The 22,917-nt window shown below is 52.0% G+C and overlaps 1 protein-coding gene across 1 annotated transcript; it reads right to left on the bottom strand.

Moving 5' to 3' along the window:
- Positions 1 to 21,425: 21,425 nt before the first annotated feature.
- LOC135394763 (uncharacterized) lies at positions 21,426 to 22,349 on the bottom strand. Its single transcript, XM_064625723.1, has one exon. The coding sequence runs from the start codon at positions 22,347 to 22,349 to the stop codon at positions 21,426 to 21,428; it is 924 nt and encodes a 307-aa protein (XP_064481793.1).
- Between the last annotated feature and the right edge of the window lie 568 nt (positions 22,350 to 22,917).

Genomic DNA, 22,917 nt, shown 5'->3' with positions numbered 1-22,917 from the left:
AACGGGTATGGTAGAGGCGTTGGCGGCTCTTAGGCTGAAGCACTGCTGTCGGGGTCGGTGTGAAAATTTGTCGGCGGGTATGACGCTTACTTCCGGGCTCGTATCAACGAGGAAGCGCATCCCGGTGGTACGGTCAATGATGTGGAAAAGGCGGCTGCTGGTGGACTCGGGCGCGCTTGTCGTGGAAAGGGTTTTCGGCTGTCGCGACCACGAGCAAGGTAGGAGGCAGCGTCGTGCATCGGCGCCGAAACGGTGGTGGTAGTGACAAAGTCTGCTGGAGGTTCGGGAGCAGGAACGCGCAGGAACCGATGGGGAGTCTGCGCGATGGTCAGCGCGGCAGGAAGTTGATGATCTTGGTCGGCATAAAAGGTTTGCGACCAACTGGGTAAGGTGACGAACCTGCTGAGACAAGGCGTGGGCGGAGCTTTCGAAGCTGACCTGCGAAACAGGCGGAGCGGGCAGTTCCGAGAAGCCGGAGGAATTGACGACTGCCATGTCCAGGTCCGTCAGGTATTGTCCAAGGTATTGTTCGGGTCACCACTGTAGTGCTACTGAAGACTAACGAGACCAGACAACAACATGGCGGTGGAATTGCCAGGTCAGAGCGAGAGCTCGGGCTGAGCGAGGCACGGCTATTTATTATTCGCGCCTTGATGTGATGGCGCTGGCAATGCCGCCACAAAGTTGACGCGACTGAGAGCGTCCGCCACCACATTATCTGCACCACTGATGTGCTGAACGTCTGTGGTGAACTCCGAGATGAATGCGAGGTGGCGGGTCTCACGAGGGGTGTAGCTTGTGCTGCATGAAGAAAATGCGTAGACGAGGGGCTTATGATCGGTGAATACGGTGAATTGTCGGCCCTCCAAGAAATGGCGAAAGTGCTTGACGGTGAGATATATGGCCAGGAGCTCGCGACCGAAGGCATTGGAGCGAGTCTCCTGGGGCTTCATCTTGCGTGAAAAGAATGCTAGAGGGCGCCAAGCGCCAGAGATACGTTGTTGGAGGACGGCGCCGACAGCTGTGCTGGATGCATCGACCATGATGGACGTTGGGGCGTCGTGTTGAGGATGGAATAGAAGGGACGACGAAGCGATTGCCTGTTTGATTGCCTGGAAGGCAGCTGCCGCTTCAGGGGTCCAAACCAGCACAGAGTGTTTCGAGCGCTTGGTGCAGAGCAGAGCCTCGAGGGGACTCAGTTTGGCTGCGCATGATGGCACAAAGCGCCTATAAAAATTCACCAGCCCCAAGAATTGTCGTAGTTTGGTCACGGAAACGGGCTGCGGGAAGTCTTGAATGGCAGCGACTCGGGATGGTAAAGGCATGATGCCCTGGCTGTTGACATGGTGGCCAAGGAAGTCGAGTTCTCCGACTCCGAATTCGCTCTTAGCGGCGTTGATAATGATGCCGCTCTGTTGTAAGCGGGTAAAGAGTGCCCGAAGATGATGTTCGTGCTCTGTTGGGGAGCGGCTTGCGACGAGGAGGTCATCCATGTACGCGTAGACAAATGGTAATCCGCGAATGATGTTGTCGATGAACCTCTGAAAAGTCTGGGCAGCGTTCCGCAAGCCAAAGGGCATTCGAAGGAACTCAAACAGGCCAAATGGGGTCGTAATGGCGGTTTTTGGTATATCCTCCTCTGCCATAGGAATCTGATGGTAAGCGCGGACGAGGTCTATTTTCGAGAACGTGGTGGCGCCTTCCAGATGAGCTGAGAAGTCCAAGATGTGCGGGATGGGATAGCGGTCGGGGATGGTTGCTTTGTTCAATGCGCGATAGTCGCCGCACGGGCGCCAGTCCCCGGTCTTCTTTGGCACCATGTGCAGCGGCGAAGCCCACGTACTGGATGATGGCCTGATGATACCAAGTTCAAGCATGTGGTCAAATTCTGCCTTTGCCACGCGGAACTTTTCGGGTGCGAGGCGCCGCGGGCGGAAGTGAACTGGTGGGCCACGGGTGGAAACGTGGTGAACAACGTCGTGTTGTACGGGTTTCGTCCAGTCGGGTGGTTGAGTCAACGCAGGGAAATCCTTCAGGATAGAGGCGAAGGGGACGTCCGGCGCAGTGCAAGATAGTACGCGGGATGGTGGTGCAGGGAGGTTAAGGCCGCAGACTGACAGGGACGTTGAGCGATCAATGAGGCGCCTGCCGTTGACGTCAACGAGCAGCTTGAAACTGTTGAGAAAATCTGCTCCGAGAATTGCTTGGGTGACGTCGGCGACAAGAAAAAGCCACCTAAAATCTCTTCGGAGCCCGATGTTGAGGGTTAGAGACCGTTGGCCGTAAACGGGTATGGTAGAGGCGTTGGCGGCTCTTAGGCTGAAGCACTGCTGTCGGGGTCGGCGTGAAAATTTGTCGGCGGGTATGACGCTTACTTCCGCGCCCGTATCAACAAGGAAGCGCATCCCGGTGGTACTGTCAATGATGTGGAAAAGGCAGCTGCTGGTGGACTCGGGCGCTCTTGTCGTGGAAAAGGTTTTCGGCTGTCGCGACCACGAGCAAGGTAGGAGGCAGCGTCGTGCATCGGCGCCGAAACGGTGGTGGTAGTGACAAAGTCTGCTGGAGGTTCGGGAGCAGGAACGCGCAGGAACCGATGGGGAGTCTGCGCAATGGTCAGCGCGGCAGGAAGTTGATGATCTTGGTCGGCATAAAAGGTTTGGGACCAACTGGGTAAGGTGACGAACCTGCTGAGACAAGGCGTGGGCGGAGCTTTCGAAGCTGACCTGGGACACAGGCGGAGCGGGCAGTTCCGAGAAGCCGGAGGAATTGACGACTGCCATGTCCAGGTCCGTCAGGTATTGTCCAAGGTATTGTCCGGGTCACCACTGTAGTGCTACTGAAGACTAACGAGACCAGACAACAACATGGCGGTGGAATTGCCAGGTCAGAGCGAGAGCTCGGGCTGAGCGAGGCAAGGCTATTTATTATTCGCGCCTTCATGTGATGGCGCTGGCAATGCCGCCACAAGACTATCTCGGCTACGAAGTCTCTGCCAGTGGTATTCGGCCTGGAAGACGGAAGTTGGAGAGCATATTAGACTTTCCCAGACCGAACGATGTTCATCGCGTGAGACAGTTCCTTGGACTCACAAGCTATTTCAGACGCTTCGTCAAGGGTATCGCTACTGTGGCCGCGTCTTTGACCAAACTGACGGCGAAGAATGTATTTCATCCTCTGGCTTTCGCTAGCCGACGAACTACAACAGAAGAGAGAAAATACCATTCTCATGAACTCGAAACCTTGGCAATCGTCTAGGCTCTAGAGAAGTTTCGCGTCTATGTCCTTGGAATCAAGTTCACCGTGGTGACTGACTGTAATGCAGTCCGGTGCACAATGACGAAGCGCAATTTGCTTGCACGCATTGGACAATGGTGGTTGCGCTTACAGGAGTTCAAGTTTGACACGGAGCACCGACCGAGATCATCTTTAGCCCCTGCGGACGCATTAAGTAGATCGCCTACCGGAGATCCAGCAGTCTTTCAGCGAATGGTCAACAGTGTTTTGGGGCTTCTACGCTATTCAATAGCACTGGCTTGTATGGACGACATCCTTATTCCGTCCACTAGCGTTGAAGAGGGTCTTCAGCATCTGGAAGAAGTATTGAAAGTGCTCCAAAGCTCAGGACTGACGCTCAGGTTGGGCAAGTGCTCCTTTCTTCAAGATCAAGTAGACTATCTCGGCTACGAAGTCTCTGCCAGTGGTATTCGGCCTGGAAGACGGAAGTTGGAGAGCATATTAGACTTTCCCAGACCGAACGATGTTCATCGCGTGAGACAGTTCCTTGGACTCACAAGCTATTTCAGACGCTCCAGCAGTCTTTCAGCGAATGGTCAACAGTGTTTTGGGGGCTCTACGCTATTCAATAGCACTGGCTTGTATGGACGACATCCTTATTCCGTCCACTAGCGTTGAAGAGGGTCTTCAGCATCTGGAAGAAGTATTGAAAGTGCTCCAAAGCTCAGGACTGACGCTCAGGTTGGGCAAGTGCTCCTTTCTTCAAGATCAAGTAGACTATCTCGGCTACGAAGTCTCTGCCAGTGGTATTCGGCCTGGAAGACGGAAGTTGGAGAGCATATTAGACTTTCCCAGACCGAACGATGTTCATCGCGTGAGATAGTTCCTTGGACTCACAAGCTATTTCAGACGCTTCGTCAAGGGTATCGCTACTGTGGCCGCGTCTTTGACCAAACTGACGGCGAAGAATGTACCTTGAGAATGGACTGATGATCAGGAAAGAGCATTCCAAGCATTGAAGTTAGCCATTACAGAACCACCAGTTCTCGCACACTACGCTCCCGATGGAGAGACTGAGGTCCGTACTGAAGCAAGCCAGGCCGGCTTGGGTGCAGTTCTCATGGAAAAGCAAACTGATGAGAGATTTCATCCTCTGGCTTTCGCTAGCCGACGAACTACAACAGAAGAGAGAAAATACCATTCTCATGAACTCGAAACCTTGGCAATCGTCTAGGCTCTAGAGAAGTTTCGCGTCTATGTCCTTGGAATCAAGTTCACCGTGGTGACTGACTGTAATGCAGTCCGGTGCACAATGACGAAGCGCAATTTGGTTGCACGCATTGGACAATGGTGGTTGCGCTTACAGGAGTTCAAGTTTGACACGGAGCACCGACCGAGATCATCTTTAGCCCCTGCGGACGCATTAAGTAGATCGACTACCGGAGATCCAGAGACGTTGGAGCCCGTAAATGGAATGATACTGGCTACAATGATAACCGAGGACGACTGGTTAGTAGCCGTGCAGGCGACCGACTACACAATCAGAGACCTTAAGGCACAGTTAGAAAAGAGAGATAATCTCTCGAAAAGTGACCTTACAGTACATTCTGAGTATGCTATGAAGGGACATAGAGTGTACCGAAAGGTGAACGAGAAGAATCAACCAGAGAAACTGCTGTGGGTGGTACCTAGTCACGCCCGATGGCAGGTCGTAAAAAGATGCCATGATGACTTGGGAAACTTTGGGTTTGATAAGTCTCTGCAGAAGCTAAAGGAGAAGTACTGCTTCCCGCGGTTGAAGAGGTACGTCAAGAGGTATTTGGCCTGCTGTCTCGAATGCCTCTACCACAAAGTGCCTTCTGGCAAGAAGCCGGGCTACCTCCATTCTATCAAAAAGGTCGAAGAACCTTTCCACAAGATCTACATGGATCATTTGGGACCGTTTCCTCGTACCAAGAGAAGGAACAGCTACATCATAGTAGCCGTGGATGGATTTACAAAGTACACCGTCCCACGTGCCGTGCGGAGCACAGCTGCAGGACAGGCTGTACAGTTTCTCCAGGTCATAGCTGGTCTTTTTGGCGCCCCTCATCGTGTCATTACAGACCGAGGCTCCTCATACACTGCGAAAGTGTTCGAAGATTTCTGTAAGTACTGTAAGTATTTCACAGTATCAGCCACATTAAAACGTCGACTGCAACGCCAAGAGCAAACGGCCAACTTGAACGAGTGAACCGTATAATCACTTCCTCATTGGCTAGCTCATGTCGAGACACCGGGAGGACCGCGCTCCCGGACCATAGGACCATATCCTATGCGCTATACCGACGTAAACACGCCAGTCTGTCGATAGTTGTTTGTAGCTTCCGCCTGGGGCGCTAGTGACGTTGAATCCACATGTGTACGCTCCTGAACCGTCAACTGGCGCACAGTAACGACAGAAACAAATGGAACACGAACAAATATAATAACAGGAATAATAGAGTCCAATGAAACTGTATAGAGACACAAAATGAATGAAATAAAAACGTTAGAAGGGCGACTAAAAGTGTTGTTCTCGCAACAAAGCAATCGCAAACAGACTGTCGTCTGCTAAGAGAAGAAGCAGAAATGTTTGGCTAGGAAGCGGCATACGAACCGCAACATGTACAGAAAACATCTAAAACAAATCGTATCAAGCTTCGTTAAACGTAAATCTCAATGAGTACCACGGGTAGGTATCGTGCATAACAGAAATACGTGCCGACATGAGCTTGTTTCGGATTCAACGTCACTAGCGCCTCATGCGGAAGCTGCAAACAACTATCGACAGACTGGCGTGTTGACGTCGGTATAGCGCATAGGAAATGCATGAAGACGAAAGTTTGCGTGGCCGTATCTATTTTATTACGCAGTGTCTGATATCGACGATTTTTTTGTAGGGTTTCCTGCCGTAACTTCTTCACTCTGCGGCAGCGGAAGTCTGTCAAGTAGGTATCGCGCCACGCTCGAAAATGTGACTGACCTTTTATTGCATACACCCTGTACATTTGGAAATAAACGTGAAAAAGAAGGCGCTTTTTCGATGAATGTTATATCTCAATTGTACTTGTTCCTAGGCAACTTGAAGGTTGTGCTGTGTTTGTCAGTTTGCATGTTCCAGCTTCAGATCAACTACTTTCCCAGTAATTTGCATTAGTTCCAGGTAGCCCATACTACCCCATTGTAGTACACGTAGTAGTGATAGTCATAGAAGGTTCTTTTATAGGTGTACAGTGCTGGACAAAAGTTTACGGAACGCGCGAGCGGCCTATTTTCTCTGGGCAGAGACACCCTAGCGACGAGCGGAAGCGGGCGAGTCCACTCGTTCAGAGGGATGGAAGAGTGCGCTTGTGGCGACCCGCCGTGGTAGCAGTGGTAACTTGGCTTTTCAGTGTAACGAACCCCAAATGGTTTCGTTTTCGGTCTCCTGCACCGAGCACGATTGGCTATCGCGAAAAGGAAGTCTCTCCGCTATCGGAGAGATAACAGGGCGCTAAGATGAATTGAGGTGACAACGGGCTGCAGTGCCTAGTTTTTCTTGGTTTTTATTAGACAAAAACAGAAGAAAAGAGCGTGTATCCTAGAACACACACACACACAAAAAAAAAGAAGCGGGGAGACGATACTGTCTCAATACTTTGTCGGCCCCCCTTTCGCAGCAATAACTGAGGCCATGCGCACAGGAAGGGAAGCATATAGTCGACGGACAAGGTCCACGTCTTCACGTAGCAAGGATCACTCTGCTTTTATAAATTCCCAGAGTGCGTCCTTGCTCCTTGTAGGCGTCCGTCTCTTGCTCATCCTGTTCTTCAGGATGCCCCAAACGTTTTCGATTATGTTTAAGTGCGAGCTCTGCGTAGGCCATGTCAGCTGCATTACGCTGAGGTCGTCGAGAGGTCGCTGCTCCCCTATGCTCTGGACGGGACGTTCCCGGATGGGTGCTACCATTACCAGCATGATGGCAGCTCCTTCTATCGTAGTAAAACTGTCCGACGCCTTCTCGACGACCTCAGCGTAATGCAGCTGACATGGCCTGCGCAGAGCCCGGACTTAAACATAATCGAAAACGTCTGGGGCATCCTGAAGAATAGGATGAGCAAAAGACAGGCGCCTACGAGGAGCGAGGACGCACTCCGCGAATTTATAGAAGCAGAGGGGTCCTTGGTACGTGAAGACGTGGACGTTGTTCGTCGACTATACGCTTCCCTTCCTGTGCGCGTGTCCTCAGTTATTGCTGCGAAAGGGGGCCGACAAAGTATTCAGACACTATCGCCTCCCCCGCCTCTTTGTGTGTGTGTTCAAGGGTACACGCTCTTTTCTTCTGGTTTTGCCTAATAAAGAACGAAAAGAAAAATACTAGGCACTGCGGCCCGTTGTCACCTCAATTCATCTTAGCGCCTTGTTATCTCTCCGATAGCTGAGAGACTTCCTTCCCGCGATAGCCACTCGCGCTCGGTGCAGTAGACCGAAAACGAAACCATTTTGGTGTTCGTTACACTGGAAATCAAAATTACCACTCCTACCACGGAGGGTCGCCACAAGCGCACTCTTCCATCCCTCTGAGCGAGTGGACTCGCCTGCTTCCGCTCGCCGCTAGGGTGTCTCTGCCCAGAGAAAATACGCCGCTCGCGCGTTCCGTAAACTTTTGTCCAGCACTGTACAAAAAGAAATACTGATAACATGTCCTATATGATGCAGGTGGTCCCATACTACCCTATTGTAGTTCATTGAGTAGTCCTACTCATAGAAAGTCAAATTATAGCCGTAAAGAAGGAAATAGTCTATACAGGCCATAAATCTTGCAGGTAGTCCCATCCCATCCCTCTGTAGTACATAGGGCAGTCACAAAAAGTAAATTTATATTTCTAAACAAGCGAATAGCCATAAGAGGTCCTACATCATGCAGGTAGTCCCATACCATCCCATGGCAGTGCATCGAGCAGGCATAGTCACAAAAAATTCAATTTATGGCTGTAAACGAGGAAATCGTCAAAACAGGTCATGCTGTAGTCCCACGCCGTCGAACAGTACTGCTTAGAGCAGCCATAGTCATACAAAGTCAATTCATAGTTATCAACAAGGAAATAGTCAAAACAGGTGACATATTATGCAGGCAGTCCCATCCCAAGTAGTGCATGTAGTAGTCATAGTCTTAAAAGTCCATTTATTGGTGTAAACAAGGAAATAGTCATACATTTCATATATGATGCAGGCGTTCATACCATCCCACAGTAGTGAACAGAGTAGTGCTAGTCATAGAAAGTCAACTTATAGGCCTAAGGAAGGAAATAGTCAGGACAGGTCTTAAGCCATGCAGGTAGTCCTATACCATACCATTGTAGTGTGTAGAGCAGTAACTGTCACGAAAAGTCAATTTATAGTTATAAACAACGAAATAGTCATAACAGGTCATACATCATGCAGGTAGTCCAATACCATCCCAATGCAGTGCATAGAGTAGACATAGTCACAAAAAGTCAATTTATAGCTATAAATGAGGAAATAGTCAAAACAGGTTATAAATCATGCCAGTAGTCCCATCCCATAGGAGTGCATAGAGTAGGCATAGTCATAAAAAGTCAATTTATAGCTATAAACAAGGAAATAGTCATAATCGGTCATAAATTATGCTAGTCCCATAACATCCCACAGTACGCATAGAGTAGACGGTCATAAAAAGTCAATTTATAGCGTAAACAAGGAAAGAGTCATAACAGGTAATAAATTATGCAGGTAGTCCCATACAATCACGTAGTGCATTGAGCAGTGATGGTAACAAAAAGTCAGTGTATGGCTGTAAACGAGGAAATAGTCAAAACATGTCATAAATCACACAGGTAGTCCACACTGTCGCCTTGTAGTGAAAGAGTAATGAAAAGAAACCCGAGAATTTAGGATTAAATTGCATGGTATAAGGGTTGAAATTGGTAGCACTAGGATTAAATTTAACAGAAGAAGGAATAAATCCCACGGTATGAGGATTAAAAGTGCCGGCATAAGGATTATATCCAGCGAAACAGGGATTGAAACTGGTGGCATGAGGACTAAATTCCATGGTATAAGGATTAATTTCCACGATATGAGGATTAAATACGAGGGGGAAACCTGTAGTTCTTATGTTCTGCTAGGTCACGTTTGGTTGGCTTATGCTATGTTATTGCCTTCGGTCATGTTATGCTATGGTGTGTTGGGTTAGATTGGGATATGCATGGTGACAAAAAGGTCAATCCATGGCTGTAAATAAGTCATAAATTCATAAATTATGTAGGTCATAAATTATGTAGGTAGTCCAATACTAAGCTGTAGTAGTGCAGAATATGCATAGTCACAAAAAGTCAATTTATATTCTGTGGCGATAAGAGAGCGCCACGGGTTACGGCGATATAGGGCAGCCGTAGTCACGGCGGCGTACCCCACGCACAGGGATAAAAGCGGTGATCCGCTGGATAAGGGGGCATTTCGTTGTGCGGTTTTTGCTGGGTGCAAGCTGTTCTGAAGCTCAATAAACCTGGTATGTTTGATTGAATCTGTTGTGCTGCTTGCTTCCTCGCGCACGGAACGGACGGGCTGACGCCCCGAGGTTGTGGGAACTTAGGTTTCCACAACTGGCGCCCAACGTTTGGGGTCCGAGCTCGTCTGTTCCGTGGCGGGGAACACGCCGCACGCGTCTTCCGTAGTTTATAGTAAGTGTTCAATTTTACGGTTCAGTAGTTTGTGTTTTATTGCTGTTGTTTTTTGCGTGTGTGTTTTTGTGTTTGTTCTTGAGTTTTTCAGCTCCCACCCGGTGGACGAGCCCTCGGAGCTGATGGTTGACAAGGCGAAGGTGTCCGCGCCGCAGTCAGACGCCATCGCAACGGCAGAACTCCTGTCACGCATGACGGAGTTGTGCTCGTTGGTGGTTCAACGCCTAGATGCAGGGTGGGTTTCGCCGCAGCAGGCACAAGCACCTCTACGACTCAACTTACCGGTGCTTACCTTCTCAGGTTACACCGACAAGAAGTCTGTCGCCGACTTTCTGAATGACCTTACCGCCTATAAGACAGTTATGGGAATTTCGGACGAAGTCCTAATTCAACGCATCCTGCAGGTTGCTTTGGTCGGAGACGCCGCCCGCTGGCTTAGGTTGCAATCGGAGTTTACGTCCTTGCAGGACTTCCAGGAGCGGTTCAAAAACGAATTCCTTCCCCCGGATTACGAATACCGTGTCCTAGAGGAATTGCATAAGCATACTCAACATCCTGAGGAAAGCTTATCTGAATTCGTTCGGGCATTGCAGGATCTGTACAGCAGAGCGGATCCCACTGCTACGGAAGAGAAGCGCGTCGCACGGGCTATCCGTCAGTGTCACCCGCGCTTCCGGCCCTACTTAAGAGCCCATCACTTTGAAACCCTTGAGGCGTTGGCCCATGAGGCTCGTTCAATACAAGGCGACCTCCTGGCAGAGCTTGAATATCGGCCCCCTCCGCCCCCGGAGCTAGCGTTGGAACCCCGCTGCGCGTGGTCCGGAGGAGCCGCCTCGGTCGAACGCCTGCATGCAACAGGTTTGGGTGACAACCCCCGTAATTCATACAATGCGGAGTCATCCCACCGAGCCCTAGATCCGCTCCTCTATGACCAGAGGACGATCCCCGCAGGAACGAGCCTTGACAGACCCGTGCCGCCCCGAAGTCGCGGTCAACCTGGCCTTTCAGCTAGCGAAACCCCACGGCAGCGGGAGCGGCATCATCCTTCGCCCCGGCAGCCACGAGCGCCCAACGGCTGTTGGAATTGCGGCAGCCCTGACCATTTTCGTCGGGAATGCCCGCGACAAAGACCGAAGACCCGTAATGTGCCATCGGGAAACGGTCGCAGCCGGCGTCCATGAATGCTCGCTCAACGACGTCGGCAAGTTGCGAAGAAAGCGAGCAGACGGTTACTATCCGTGGCCTTGATCAGTCAAAAACTAGCTTTGCAAGCGGTAAGATAACGCAAAGAGATGCTTTGGCTCCTCTTGCTTTTTCTGTCCGAGATTTCATCGAGGATAAGGAACGAAACATCGCCGTTCGAATTTGGGTAAAGATTACATCGCCTTTATCAACACGGGAGCTACGCTTTCCCTTATCGGGGATAGTGTTTATGAACATTGCGTGTCCCGGCATGTGGAATTGCAATCCACAGATGTGACTCTACGTCTTGCTTCCAAATGACGCCGTTCCAGCACAGTTGTGCTCTGGGTACGTTTGGATGGGAGACGACGAAAGCAGCGCTTCGTGCACCTTCCTGGCCTGGCAGTTCCTGTTATCCTGGGCAGAGATTTCATCATCCGGCAGAAATTGGTGCTGGACCTCCCAATGGAGGATACGTGTACCACGGGTCGTCGGGATTTTTCCGCTTCGCCGCAGCACGGGAACACTGCACAGCACAGCAAGATGTGGCAGCGTCCGTTGAAACGTCTGGGCTGCCGACTGTCTTGGGGTCATTCCATGGTCCTGAGGAGCAACGCCGTCAGCTTGAACAAGTACTGCGGCAGTTCGACGGAATCCTTACCGAAAAACCGGGTAAGTCGTCTGTGTTACAGCATAGCATAGACACCGGTAACGTCAGACCCTGGCGTTGTAATCCCAGACCATTGAGTGTGCATAAGCGTGCTTTATTAGACGCTGCTCTTGACGAAATGCTCCAAACCGGTGCAGTTCGAAGGTCCCAGAGTCCTTGGGCATTTCCTGTTGCTCTAGCTCCGAAACGTGATGGTACGGCTAGGTTATGCGTCGACTATCGTCGACTTAACGCAGTAACTGTAAGGGACTCTTACCCCTTCCCGTCCATTGAGTCAATCTTGTATTCCCTGGGCAATGCAACTGTGTTTTCAACGCTTCATTGTAGTAGAGGATTTTTGCAAATCCAAGTTGCCCCGGCGGATGTCCCAGAAACAGCCTTTACGTGTCATAGAGGTTTGTTTGAATTTGTACGAATGCCTTTCGGTCTGTCCAATTCACCTGCCAGTTTCCAGCGGTTGATGGATACAGTGTTGGGAGATGCGAAGTACAATTTCGCAATGGCATACATGGATGATGTCGTTGTGTTTTCTAGAAATTTTCAGGAACACTCGGAACACCTGTCAATCGTCCTTGCAAGGATGAATGAAGCGGGCATTACGATCAACCCCCGCAAGGTGCAGCTGGCATGGTCTAGGATCAGCCTTCTCGGCTTTGTGGTGGACGGAGGGACCATCCGTCCTAACGACGACAAGCTAAAGGCGATCACGGACTTTCCGGTTCCCGGTAACGTCAAAGCCTTGCAGCGCTTCCTAGGTATGGTTGGTTTTTACAGACAATTCATTCCTAATTGTGCCGAGCTAGCGCAGCCGCTTAACCAGTTGTTGCGCAAGGACACGTGCTGGAATTGGAGAGAAGAGCAGGAACGATCATTTCGAGCTCTATCACAAGCAATCGCTGATACGGCTGGGCTTTATCTGCCCGACCTTAACAGACCATTTGTAGTGCAAACAGATGCAAGCGATTATGGTGTTGGCGCAGTTCTCTTGCAGGAGCATGTCGCTACTCTTTGTCCAGTGGCTTTTGCAAGTCGCACGCTGAATCCGGCAGAACAGAACTACTCCGTGACGGAAAAGGAGTGCTTGGCGATCATTTTCGCTTTCAGGAAGTTCGACCTTTACCTGGATGGCATACCTTCACTGTCCAGACTGACCACCAGGCACTTTCTTGGCTGCAGCGGCTACATAACCCGTCTGGACGACTTGTCAGGTGGGCCCTGATGCTACAAGGCTACCCCTTCAACGTGGAGTACAGGCGGGGCTCAACGAACGTGGGAGCAGACGCACTATCCCGCGCGCCTCTACCGGAGGGGGAAGAGGAAGGCACCGAGGCGCCTTCTCAACTTCTGGCAGCAGCACAGGTGGCACGAGACGTATCTTTGTCTTGGGGCACGGTCGTGAGCAGAGAGCAGCTCCTAGACGCTCAGAGAGCGGACGGCCTTTGTCAGCAGGTGTCGCAGTGGATTGCTGAGCAAGACTCAGCGGACACCGGAACGACTGACGGAGGGCACGACTTCTATCTGCTGGGCGAGGATGGCATCCTGTTCAGATAGATACCCCAGGCGGATGAGGACGACGGCTCACCCCCATTCAGAGTCGTGGTGCCACGGAAGTTGCGTAAGTCTTTCATACGTTACTTTCATGACTCGGCCTTGGCAGGTCACAGCAGCGGCAGGAAAACTTATGAAAAGTTATGTCGTGTTGCGACATGGCCAGGAATGAGGCAGGATGTAACAAAGTATGTTCGTACTTGTCCCGTATGCCAGAGAGCAAAACCTCGTGGTGGTTTACCCCCTGGGCGCTTACAGCCTGTTCAGAGTAATAGACCCTGGCAGATAGTTGCTTGTGATGTGATGGGACCATTTCCCCGTAGGCCTAGAGGTAACCAGTATTTGTTCGTGGTTACTGATCATTTCACGAAATGGGTTGAGCTGTTTCCTCTCAGGACGCTGACTTCCCAGAGTATGGGAAAAACTACTCAACACCTTTTGCCGGTTCGGGTTTCCCGCACAGCTGATCACCGACAACGCAACCTACTTTACAAGTAAGGTGTTCTCAGATTCTTGCGCTGTCTTAGGCATTCAGCATAAGAAGACCTCCCCGTATCACCCTCAGGCTAACATTACCGAACGTGTTAATCGGAACCCGAAAATGACGTTGGTTGCTTTTACTAGCCAGCACCACCGTGATTGGGATCTTCGCCTGGCTGAGCTGGCGTTCGCTACACGGACGACGGTCAACAGGTCTACAGGATTCACCCCGGCGTTCCTGAACTTGGGACGAGAGGCCCCTTTTCCAGTGGAGAATGCTCTGGGCCTCCGGGATGGTGCTACCCGGCCTCCTTATTCAAGGTTTGCGGAGGACCTCCGGAGTCGACTGGACGATGCAGCCCGGACGGCTCGGGAGAACCTGGACGTCGCAAGGTTGGACCAGCCTCGCCAGTACAACCGAGGACGTCGGAACCTCACCTACAGCGTCGGTGACCTCGTCCTTCGACGGACTCACCCGCTAAGGGATGCGTCATGAGGCTTTGAAGCTTCACTCGCAGATAGGTGGGATGGCCCCTTCGAGGTAAGTGTGTGCTCCTCCGGCCTCACTTACAGGCTTCGTCGCTGCGACACTGGCGAAGAGACTGGGCCAGTTCACATCTCCGACTTGAAGTCTTACCATCTCCGAGACCCTGACGGAGAGGAGCCCGATTCGCAACCTGCCTCCCTCCACGACCTGGACCCGGATCCCGTTCCCGGACCTGCGTCCAGCCGCTACAACTTGCGTCCCCGCAGGCGGCGCTCGTAGCTGCCACTATCTCAATCGCTAAGCATAGTGCTTGTGATTTAGTGCTTTAGTAGTGTGATTTATATTGCACAGTTTTCCGCTACCTGTTTTAGGGGGACGCCTTCTCAGGCGCCCACGGTTTGAGGCTGCCTTCTTACCGGTTCCCTTTACTTCTCCTCTCAGATGCAACTACGTCCGCAGTCTTGAGCGCGCCGTGCTCCATCCCCCTCCCGTTCCCGCGGAAGCCGCCCGGATCCGGGTCCACCCCAGCACCACTCTGTGGCCACTTGGACAGTTGTGTCCCACGGACAGCCGGTTTCCTGGGCGTCCCGCACACGGTGGGCTCACCAGCCAAGGCCTCTCCGGGGGGACGACCCCACACAGACTCCGGCTCCGTTTCGCGGTCTGACGCTCACCGAGCGCCACCCGGCCGATCCCCTACAGCCCCTCACTACGGAGGAGAAGCGGATCCTATGCCCGCTCTGCTTGGTCCCCGAGCTGCACCGTCCGACACACCGCCGGGGCCCACTTCACCAGGCCCGTACAGAGGCCGCCCGGACAGCCAACGACGTGACTACAGCCCTGTCCACCCTCAGGCGGCTCAGACCCGAACTTCAGGTGGAGACCAGGCCTTCCCCTCCTCCGCCGCCTGCCCCCTCTTCACCCATGGACGACGCCGTACTACACCTATCGGACGACCTCATGACCCTGTAAGGGAGGGGGGGGTGTGGCGATAAGAGAGCGCCACGGGTTACGGCGATAGAGGGCAGCCGTGCTCCTGGGGGGCGTACCCCACGCACAGGGATAAAAGCGTTGATCCGCTGGATAAGGGGGCATTTCGTTGTGTGGTTTTTGCTGGGTGCAAGCTGTTCTGAAGGTCAATAAACCTTGTATGTTTGATTGAATCTGTTGTGCTGCTTGCTTCCTCGCGCACGGAACGGACGGGCTGACGCCCCGAGGTTGTGGGAACTTAGGTTTCCACAATTCATAAACAAGAAAGCGTTCATAACAGGTTATAAATCATGCTTGTTAGTCCCATACCATCCCGTGGTAGTGCATGGGTAGGCATGGTCACACAAAATCATTGCATGGTAGTAAACAACGAAATAGTCAAACAGGCCATAAATCATACCGGTAGTCCCGCTCCATCCCATGGTACCACACAAAGTAGGCATAGTTCTAAAAAGTCAATTTATAGCTGTAAACAAAGAAATAGTAATAGTCATAAATTATGCAAGGAGTCGTGGGCTATGACAGTGTAGTGAGCAGGCGTAGTCACAAAAAGTCAGTGTATAGCTGTAGACGAGAAAATAGTCAAAGCAGGTGATAATGCATGCAGGCAGTCCCACAGTGCCATATGGTAGTGAACAGAATAATAAAAAGATAACATAAAAATTCAGTATTAAATTCCAGGGCATCACCATTAAAGGGGCCGTAAACAGGCCACCAAACATTTCTGAAATAATGATGCCCCATGAAAGAACGCAGCTCATAATACCCAAATATACATTTCGTTCGGCTCGTGCCAGCTCATTGACCGGTATAACTGCTTTCAAAGATGAGTAACCAGCGAGCCTCTCTCCACAACGCATACGTCACATGGCTACGTAGCCTTTTGCCGTCCAATCGGGCGGCCCAGTTGCGCACATGACGTTTCAAATTACCAGCCAATAAACATGCTTCGTTATCAGCTGTGAGTCGGAGCGCCCAGTTTGTTTGTGTGAAACGACGTTTTGCGCTCCATGGTTCCGAAACTCAACGTCATGACATCTTCAACATCTCCGGCTGGCGCAAGCGTCAACAGCTGTGCTGCTATCACATGACGCGATTCGAACCCGGGTTCGTCCCAGTCACGGCGTGACATGGCCAGCACGCTATCCACTGTACCACGCGAGCTGGTGACGCGATACCGCGTTGATCAAACCAAAGTACGGCAGCCCAGTTGTCGGAACCATTCGAAGATGACGAAGATGTTCCATCGCGCACCTACCTAAGATTCCGGAACTGTATAGTCCCGGATATTCATTCGCGCAGGTGGTGTGCTGCGTGCTACTGCCCAGAAAACGTAGTGCGCGTATGCTGCCTAAACTAAAAGCATTCCTTTCTGAGTTTGAGGCTGTAACTGTTTAGATTTTGAATAGAAGAGCATTCACGTTGATCTAGTCCAATTCCGCATTTGAAATAAAATCATACGTGGAACACTCAATCGTAATTGGTGGGGAAAGCGCTACGTCAAAATGACGTAAAGTTAGAGCGCGGGGCGGAGCTCAAATGCGAAAGAGTGCAGTGGATATTTCGTCCGTATGCAAGCGCCTTTTGTTTTTGAGCGTTAGTAATTGCAAGGAGTTTTCACTGACTAAGCTCCAATAATATAACACAAATAAATGTGCACCTTTTGTACCTGTTTACGGCCCCTTTAATATTAGTAGCACAAGGATTAAATCATCCAGAAGAAGGATTAAATACCAGGGTATAAGGATTAAAAGTGGCAGCATGAGGATTAAATCTAGCAAAACAAGGACAAAGAGTGGTGATGTGAGGCTTAAATAGCTTGGTGAAAGATAGAATTCTGTGGTATACGAATTAAATATGATGGGAAAACCTGTAGTTCTTAGGTTATGTTAGTTTTCGTTGGGTCGGGTTGGGTTTGGTTCATGTAGTTTGTGTGCCTTTGATTCTTTTGGTGTCTCTTGATCAATGAAGTGTTAACCACTATGTTCTTCTAGACATCAGGTTATTTTATTTTATGATGAGGGAGGTTACATATGTTAAGGTTTCATTAGCTTAGGTAGCGTCCCTTGTTTCTTTTGATGTTTGTTTATCACAGAAATCCGTAACCAGTATATTCTTCTAGTCCTTAGCTTTTATTAGGTTGCATTCGGTTAGATTAGGGCTTGGTGCGGGTAGGTTAGGTCAGGGTGGGTTAGGTTAGGTTGAGTCCCTTTGTTGTACACTTCCACACGTCCCCTTGCGCAAGTATTGCTCTCAATAGGCTGGTTGGGGTCGAAGTGGCTGAGGTCGAGTGCTGCCGTGAAGGCAATTTTCAGGTTCAGAAAACCCGCAGTGCATTCAGAACTCCATGCAAAAGCGGTATTATTCCGGAGGAGAGAGCTAAGGGGAGCGGTGATGTCATAAAAGTGGCGAATAAAACAAAGAAAATATGAGGACAGCCCAAGGAAACTGCGTAGTTCTTTCATTTGGAGGGCGTGGGAAATTTGGAGACAGCACAAATTTTGTCCAGATCAAGCTAGATGCCGTCCTGGGAAACGAGACAGCCAAGTAGCTTTATTTGCCGATGACTAAAATGGCACTGTTAAGTCTTAACTGTCATGTTCTATAAGTTTTCCTATCCTGTTTAATCCTCATGCTTTTATAATTTAATCCCTGTTTCACCACCTGTTATCTTTCTTTCACGTGGGAATAGTCCCACAATATTGTGATCTACATTGTCAGTCACTCAGCATCCCGTTAATGTGTGAAAACCCACATTTTTAATGAAAAGCATGTGTATTACCCATGCACAGGGCTGGGCAAGATACTTCAAAAAAGTATTGTCGGAGAAAGAGGTAGACTAGACACAGGTTGCCGTGAGAGCCAGGCCAGTCGAACTAGAGCCCGAGCTGGCCGAGGCAAAGGTTTTTATTACCCGCGCGCCTAGGTTATTGGTGCGCGGGAATGGTAATGGCGATGCCGCTACAGGGCCCCCCCCTAGTGAGGCGTCGGAAGATGTCGAGCGATACATAGCTGTGGGGCCCAGGTGACGTGTCGGCGGCGGGGGGGAGGCGATGAAGTCGAGAGTGGAGAGTGAAGTGCGGACGAAGTGGCAGAAAGAATTGGCGTCGGCCCTGTGTCGGAGTTAACGGCGCTGGGGGACGTCGCAGGAACGTCGAGGAAGGCGGGCTTCAATCGCTGCAGGGCGACAGTCTCCTCTCGGTTCTTTACTAGGATGGTGTAATGCGTAGGAGATCTTCGCACGACAGCGTACGGGCCGGAGTATGGGTGCTGAAGGGGCCTCTTGACTGCGTCGCACCTGAGGAAGACGTGTGAGCACGTTTCGAGTTCGGGGTGCTGGTACGTCGCAGCAGAGCGTGGCACACGCGGGGGGATCGGGTGGAGGGCGGCCATTGTTTGGCGAAGGCGGGACACGTAGTCGGCTGGTGATGGAGACGGGAAGTCGGGAGGTGGGTCGATGATATCGCCAGGCAAGCGAAGAGACGTCCCGAAAACTAATTCCGCCGATGTGCAGCCTAAGTCTGGCTTATAAGCCGACCGAACTCCCAGCAGAGCTAGGGGCAGGACTTCTGTCCAAGGAAGGTCAGATGAGGTCCGGAGCGCGGCTTTCAGCTGCCGGTGAAAGCGCTCAACGAGGCCGTTGGAAGCCGGGTGGTAGGCGGTTGTTCGAATACGTTTGGTGCCAAGGGCTTGCGTGAGGTTGGAAAACAGGTTGGACTCGAACTGCGAGCCCCGGTCTGTGGTGATGATTGACGGAACACCGAACCGCGATACCCAGCTGGAGATGAAGGCTGAGGCGACGGTGGCGGCGGTAGCGTCGTGAATGGGAATGGCTTCGGGCCACCGGGTGAAGCGATCGACGATGGTCAGAATATACCGGTGGCCAGCACATACCGGCAGCGGTCCAACCAGATCAATGCGGAGATGCGCGAAACGGTCGTCGGGGGGCAAGAACCTTTCTGGTGCTCTGCGGACGTGCCGTTGCACTTTGCTGTGCTGACAGGGAAGGCAAACGCGCACCCAGTTCTTGACGTCCTTGTTCATGTGCGGCCAGACATACCGTTGGGAAATCAAGCGCAGAGAAGCGCGGGCGCCGGGGTGAGAGAGCGCATGGTAAGTCTCGAAGATGCGACGTCGCAGGGAAGAGGGGACGAAAGGTCGGGGCCGTCCCTGAGAAGTGTCGCAGGCAACCAGAGTGGAGGAACCGGGTAAGGCGACATCTTCGATGGTCAAAGAAGCCGCGCCAGAACGGTACTGAGCCAGCTCGGCGTCGGAAGACTGTGCTTGGGCCAGGGCGTCGAGAGAGAGTGCAGGCAGCGATCCGAGAGCGTTCACGCGACTGAGAGCATCCGCTGCTGCATTGTCAGCACCGCTGACGTGTTGAATGTCGGTGGTGAATTCCGCGACGAACGCAAGGTGACGGGTTTCGCGAGGACTGTATTTGGTACCTGATGCAGAGAAGGCATATACAAGGGGCTTGTGGTCAGTAAGCACTGTAAATGCACGGCCTTCCAAGAAAGGTCGGAAGTGCTTTATCGTGAGGTAGATGGCTAAAAGTTCTCGTCCAAAGGTGCTGTACCTCGTCTCTGGCGGTTTGAGCTTGCGAGAGAAGAACGCCAAGGGGCGCCACGCTCCTCTGATACGCTGTTGCAGCACGGCGCCGACGGCTGTGCTGGAGGCGTCAACCATAATGGATCAATTTCGGCGTCATGGCAGGGGTGGAAAAGGAGCGATGCGCTCGCAAGTTCCTTAATGGCCTTGAACGCGGCAGTGGCTTCTTCGGTCCATGATAGAGGCGGTGGGGACATAGTACGTTTAGAAGTAAGCATGGCTTCGAGTGGAATAAGCTTGGCCGCGCACGACGGAATGAAGCGCCGGAAAAAGTTGATTAACCCAAGGAACTGGCGCAGCTTGGTCAAGGAAGTGGGAAGCGGGAAGTCCTGGATGGCCGCAACTCTGGAAGGCAAAGGCAGGATTCCCTGGCTGTTGACACGGTGCCCGAGGAAATCGAGTTCCGGAACGCCGAACTCGCTCTTCGCTGCGTTAATGATGATTCCATAGTCGTGAAGACGGGAGAACAGCGCACGAAGGTGTTGCTCGTGTTCGGCCGGCGAACGACTTGCGACGAGGATATCATCAATATACGCATAGACGAAGGGGAGGCCGCGCATGATGTTGTCCACAAACCGCTGGAACGTCTGAGCGGCGTTCCGCAACCCGAAGGGCATCCGCAGAAACTCGAATAATCCGAAAGGTGTTGTGATCGCGGTTTTGGCTATGTCCTCTTCGGCCATCGGGATCTGCTGGTACGCACGGACAAGATCTATTTTGGAGAATACTGTGGCGCCCTCCAGCTGTGCAGCAAAATCCAGGATGTGCGGTATGGGGTATCTGTCCGGGATAGTGGCTTGATTCAAAGCGCGATAGTCGCCGCACGGTCTCCAATCTCCGGTCTTTTTGGGCACCATGTGCAATGGCGACGACCAGGTGCTTGATGACGGCCGGACGATTCCGAGCTCAAGCATGTGGTCGAATTCTGCTTTGGCTACCCGGAATTTCTCGGGTGCCAGACGACGCGGGCGAAAGTGGACCGGTGGGCCACGGGTGGTGATGTGGTGGACCACGTCGTGCTGCACAGGCCTGGTCCAGTCAGGTGGCTGGGTGAGTGCCGGGAATTCCTTCAGTATGGCGGCGAAGGGTGATTCAGCTGGTGATTGAGGCACGGCACAGGCCAAGACACGCAACGGTGGAGTCGATAGACGTAGTCCGTGCACGGACAAGGAAGTAGTCCTGCCGATCAGACGCTTCCCGTGAACGTCTACCAGCAACTTGAAGTGATTTAAAAAGTCGGATCCGAGGATGGCTTGTGTGACGTCTGCAAGCAGGAAAAGCCATCGGAAGTCTCTTCTGAGCCCAATGTTGAGAGTGAGCGACTGCTGGCCATAAACCGGGATGATGGAACCGTTGGCGGCCTTGAGTGTGGAGCAAGGTTGTCGGGAACGGGAATAGCGCGCACCGGCGGGGATGACGCTGACCTCGGCGCCCGTATCGACCAGGACCCTTAAGCCCGATACACGGTCTACGATACGAAAGAGGCGGCTGTCGCCGAGGCCGAATCCACTTGCCGCCATTAGTGGGGGGCCGGCGGGTTTCCCGTCCAAGAACAGGGGAGCAAGCAGTGGTGGGCTTCGGCACCGAAGCGATGGTGGTACCAACAGAGGCCATCCTGACTCGCAGAACGAGATCGCGATCGCCGTGGCGACGGGGAACCTCTGCGGAACCTTGGGCGACGGGGGCTCGGGGATCGTGGGCGAGCAACCAGCGTCGCAACCAATTGCGTAAGGCTATTAACCTGCTGGAGTATAGCTTCGGTGGCTGGAGTGGGTTGGGAAACCGAAGGACAAGCTTCTGGGATGGGCGGAATGGCTGGGGGAACCGCTCGCCCTCTAGTCTGGGTAGCCGGTTGCTCGAGAACGGAAAGAGAAGGAGATGAGGCAACCTCCATGACAGCATCCGCGAGGGTGGCGAGCTCGTCGATGGGAAGATTCGCGGCTGCTGCCAAGACCATCTGCACGTTATTGGGTAAGCGCTGCATGAGCAGCTGACGCAAGAATTTGTCGCCGGCCTGCGCAGCGTCATCTCCCAAGAGCTGCTTCATGCGGCGCAAGAGCTGGGTAGGCCGCCTGTCACCGAGCTCTTCCGCCGATAAGAGCTGCCTCAGACGGTCACGGTCGGAGGCGGACGTACGCTTCAGCAGGGCAGACTTGAGTTGGTCATACGCGTTCTGCGTTGGGGGAGAGATTATCAGATCTTGTACTTCCTCGGTGGCCGCGGGAGACAGGGCGGAGATGACATGATAGAAACGAGTGGTCTGAGCAGTCACACCGGCCAGATGGAACTGGGCGTCCGCCTGGGCGAACCAGATAGCTGGATTGCGATCCCAGTAGGCTGGAAGTTTAACGGCGATGGCTCCTACATGGTGCTGTTGTCCGTCAGAGTTGGGCTGTAGGGAACCTGTGCTAGAACACGACGGAGGTGGGTCGCCTTGATGCATCGCCGACGGAAAAGAGAAAGTAGCGTCGTTCCAGAAAGGAACGTTCGGGTCACCAATGTCGGAGAAAGAGGTAAACTAGACACAGGTTGCCGTGAGAGCCAGGCCAGTCGAACTAGAGCCCGAGCTGGCCGAGGCAAAGGTTTTTATTACCCGCGCGCCTAGGTTATTGGTGCGCGGGAATGGTAATGGCGATGCCGCTACAGTATCTTCGATGCCGATACTCAATACCCCAAAAAATTGTATTTCCGATACCGATACAAGATACAGAACCGAAATTGATTTTCGATACAGATACTCGGTACTGTATCGTCGATACTTCGATACATAACTGAAATCCCAAATATAATACAGCTGGTGTTATGATTAGCGAAGTTTATATTACTGAAATCACAATATAATAAAGCTGGTGTTATGATTCGCAAAGTTTACATCACTGAAATAACAGTATAATAAAGCTGGTAATATGATTAGGGAAGTAAAAACATTTATTCGTTATTTCTAGAGCCTTTAGTGTATTTTTATAGCGCACTTTTTCTCACAGGGCTTGAACGTATCCGACCGCACGGAA

The sequence above is a fragment of the Ornithodoros turicata genome, chromosome 1 (genome assembly GCF_037126465.1).
Source record: "Ornithodoros turicata isolate Travis chromosome 1, ASM3712646v1, whole genome shotgun sequence".
Lineage (NCBI taxonomy): Eukaryota > Metazoa > Arthropoda > Arachnida > Ixodida > Argasidae > Ornithodoros > Ornithodoros turicata.
Note: the sequence above shows the minus strand (reverse complement) of the source record. Positions and strands in the feature narration are given on the sequence as shown.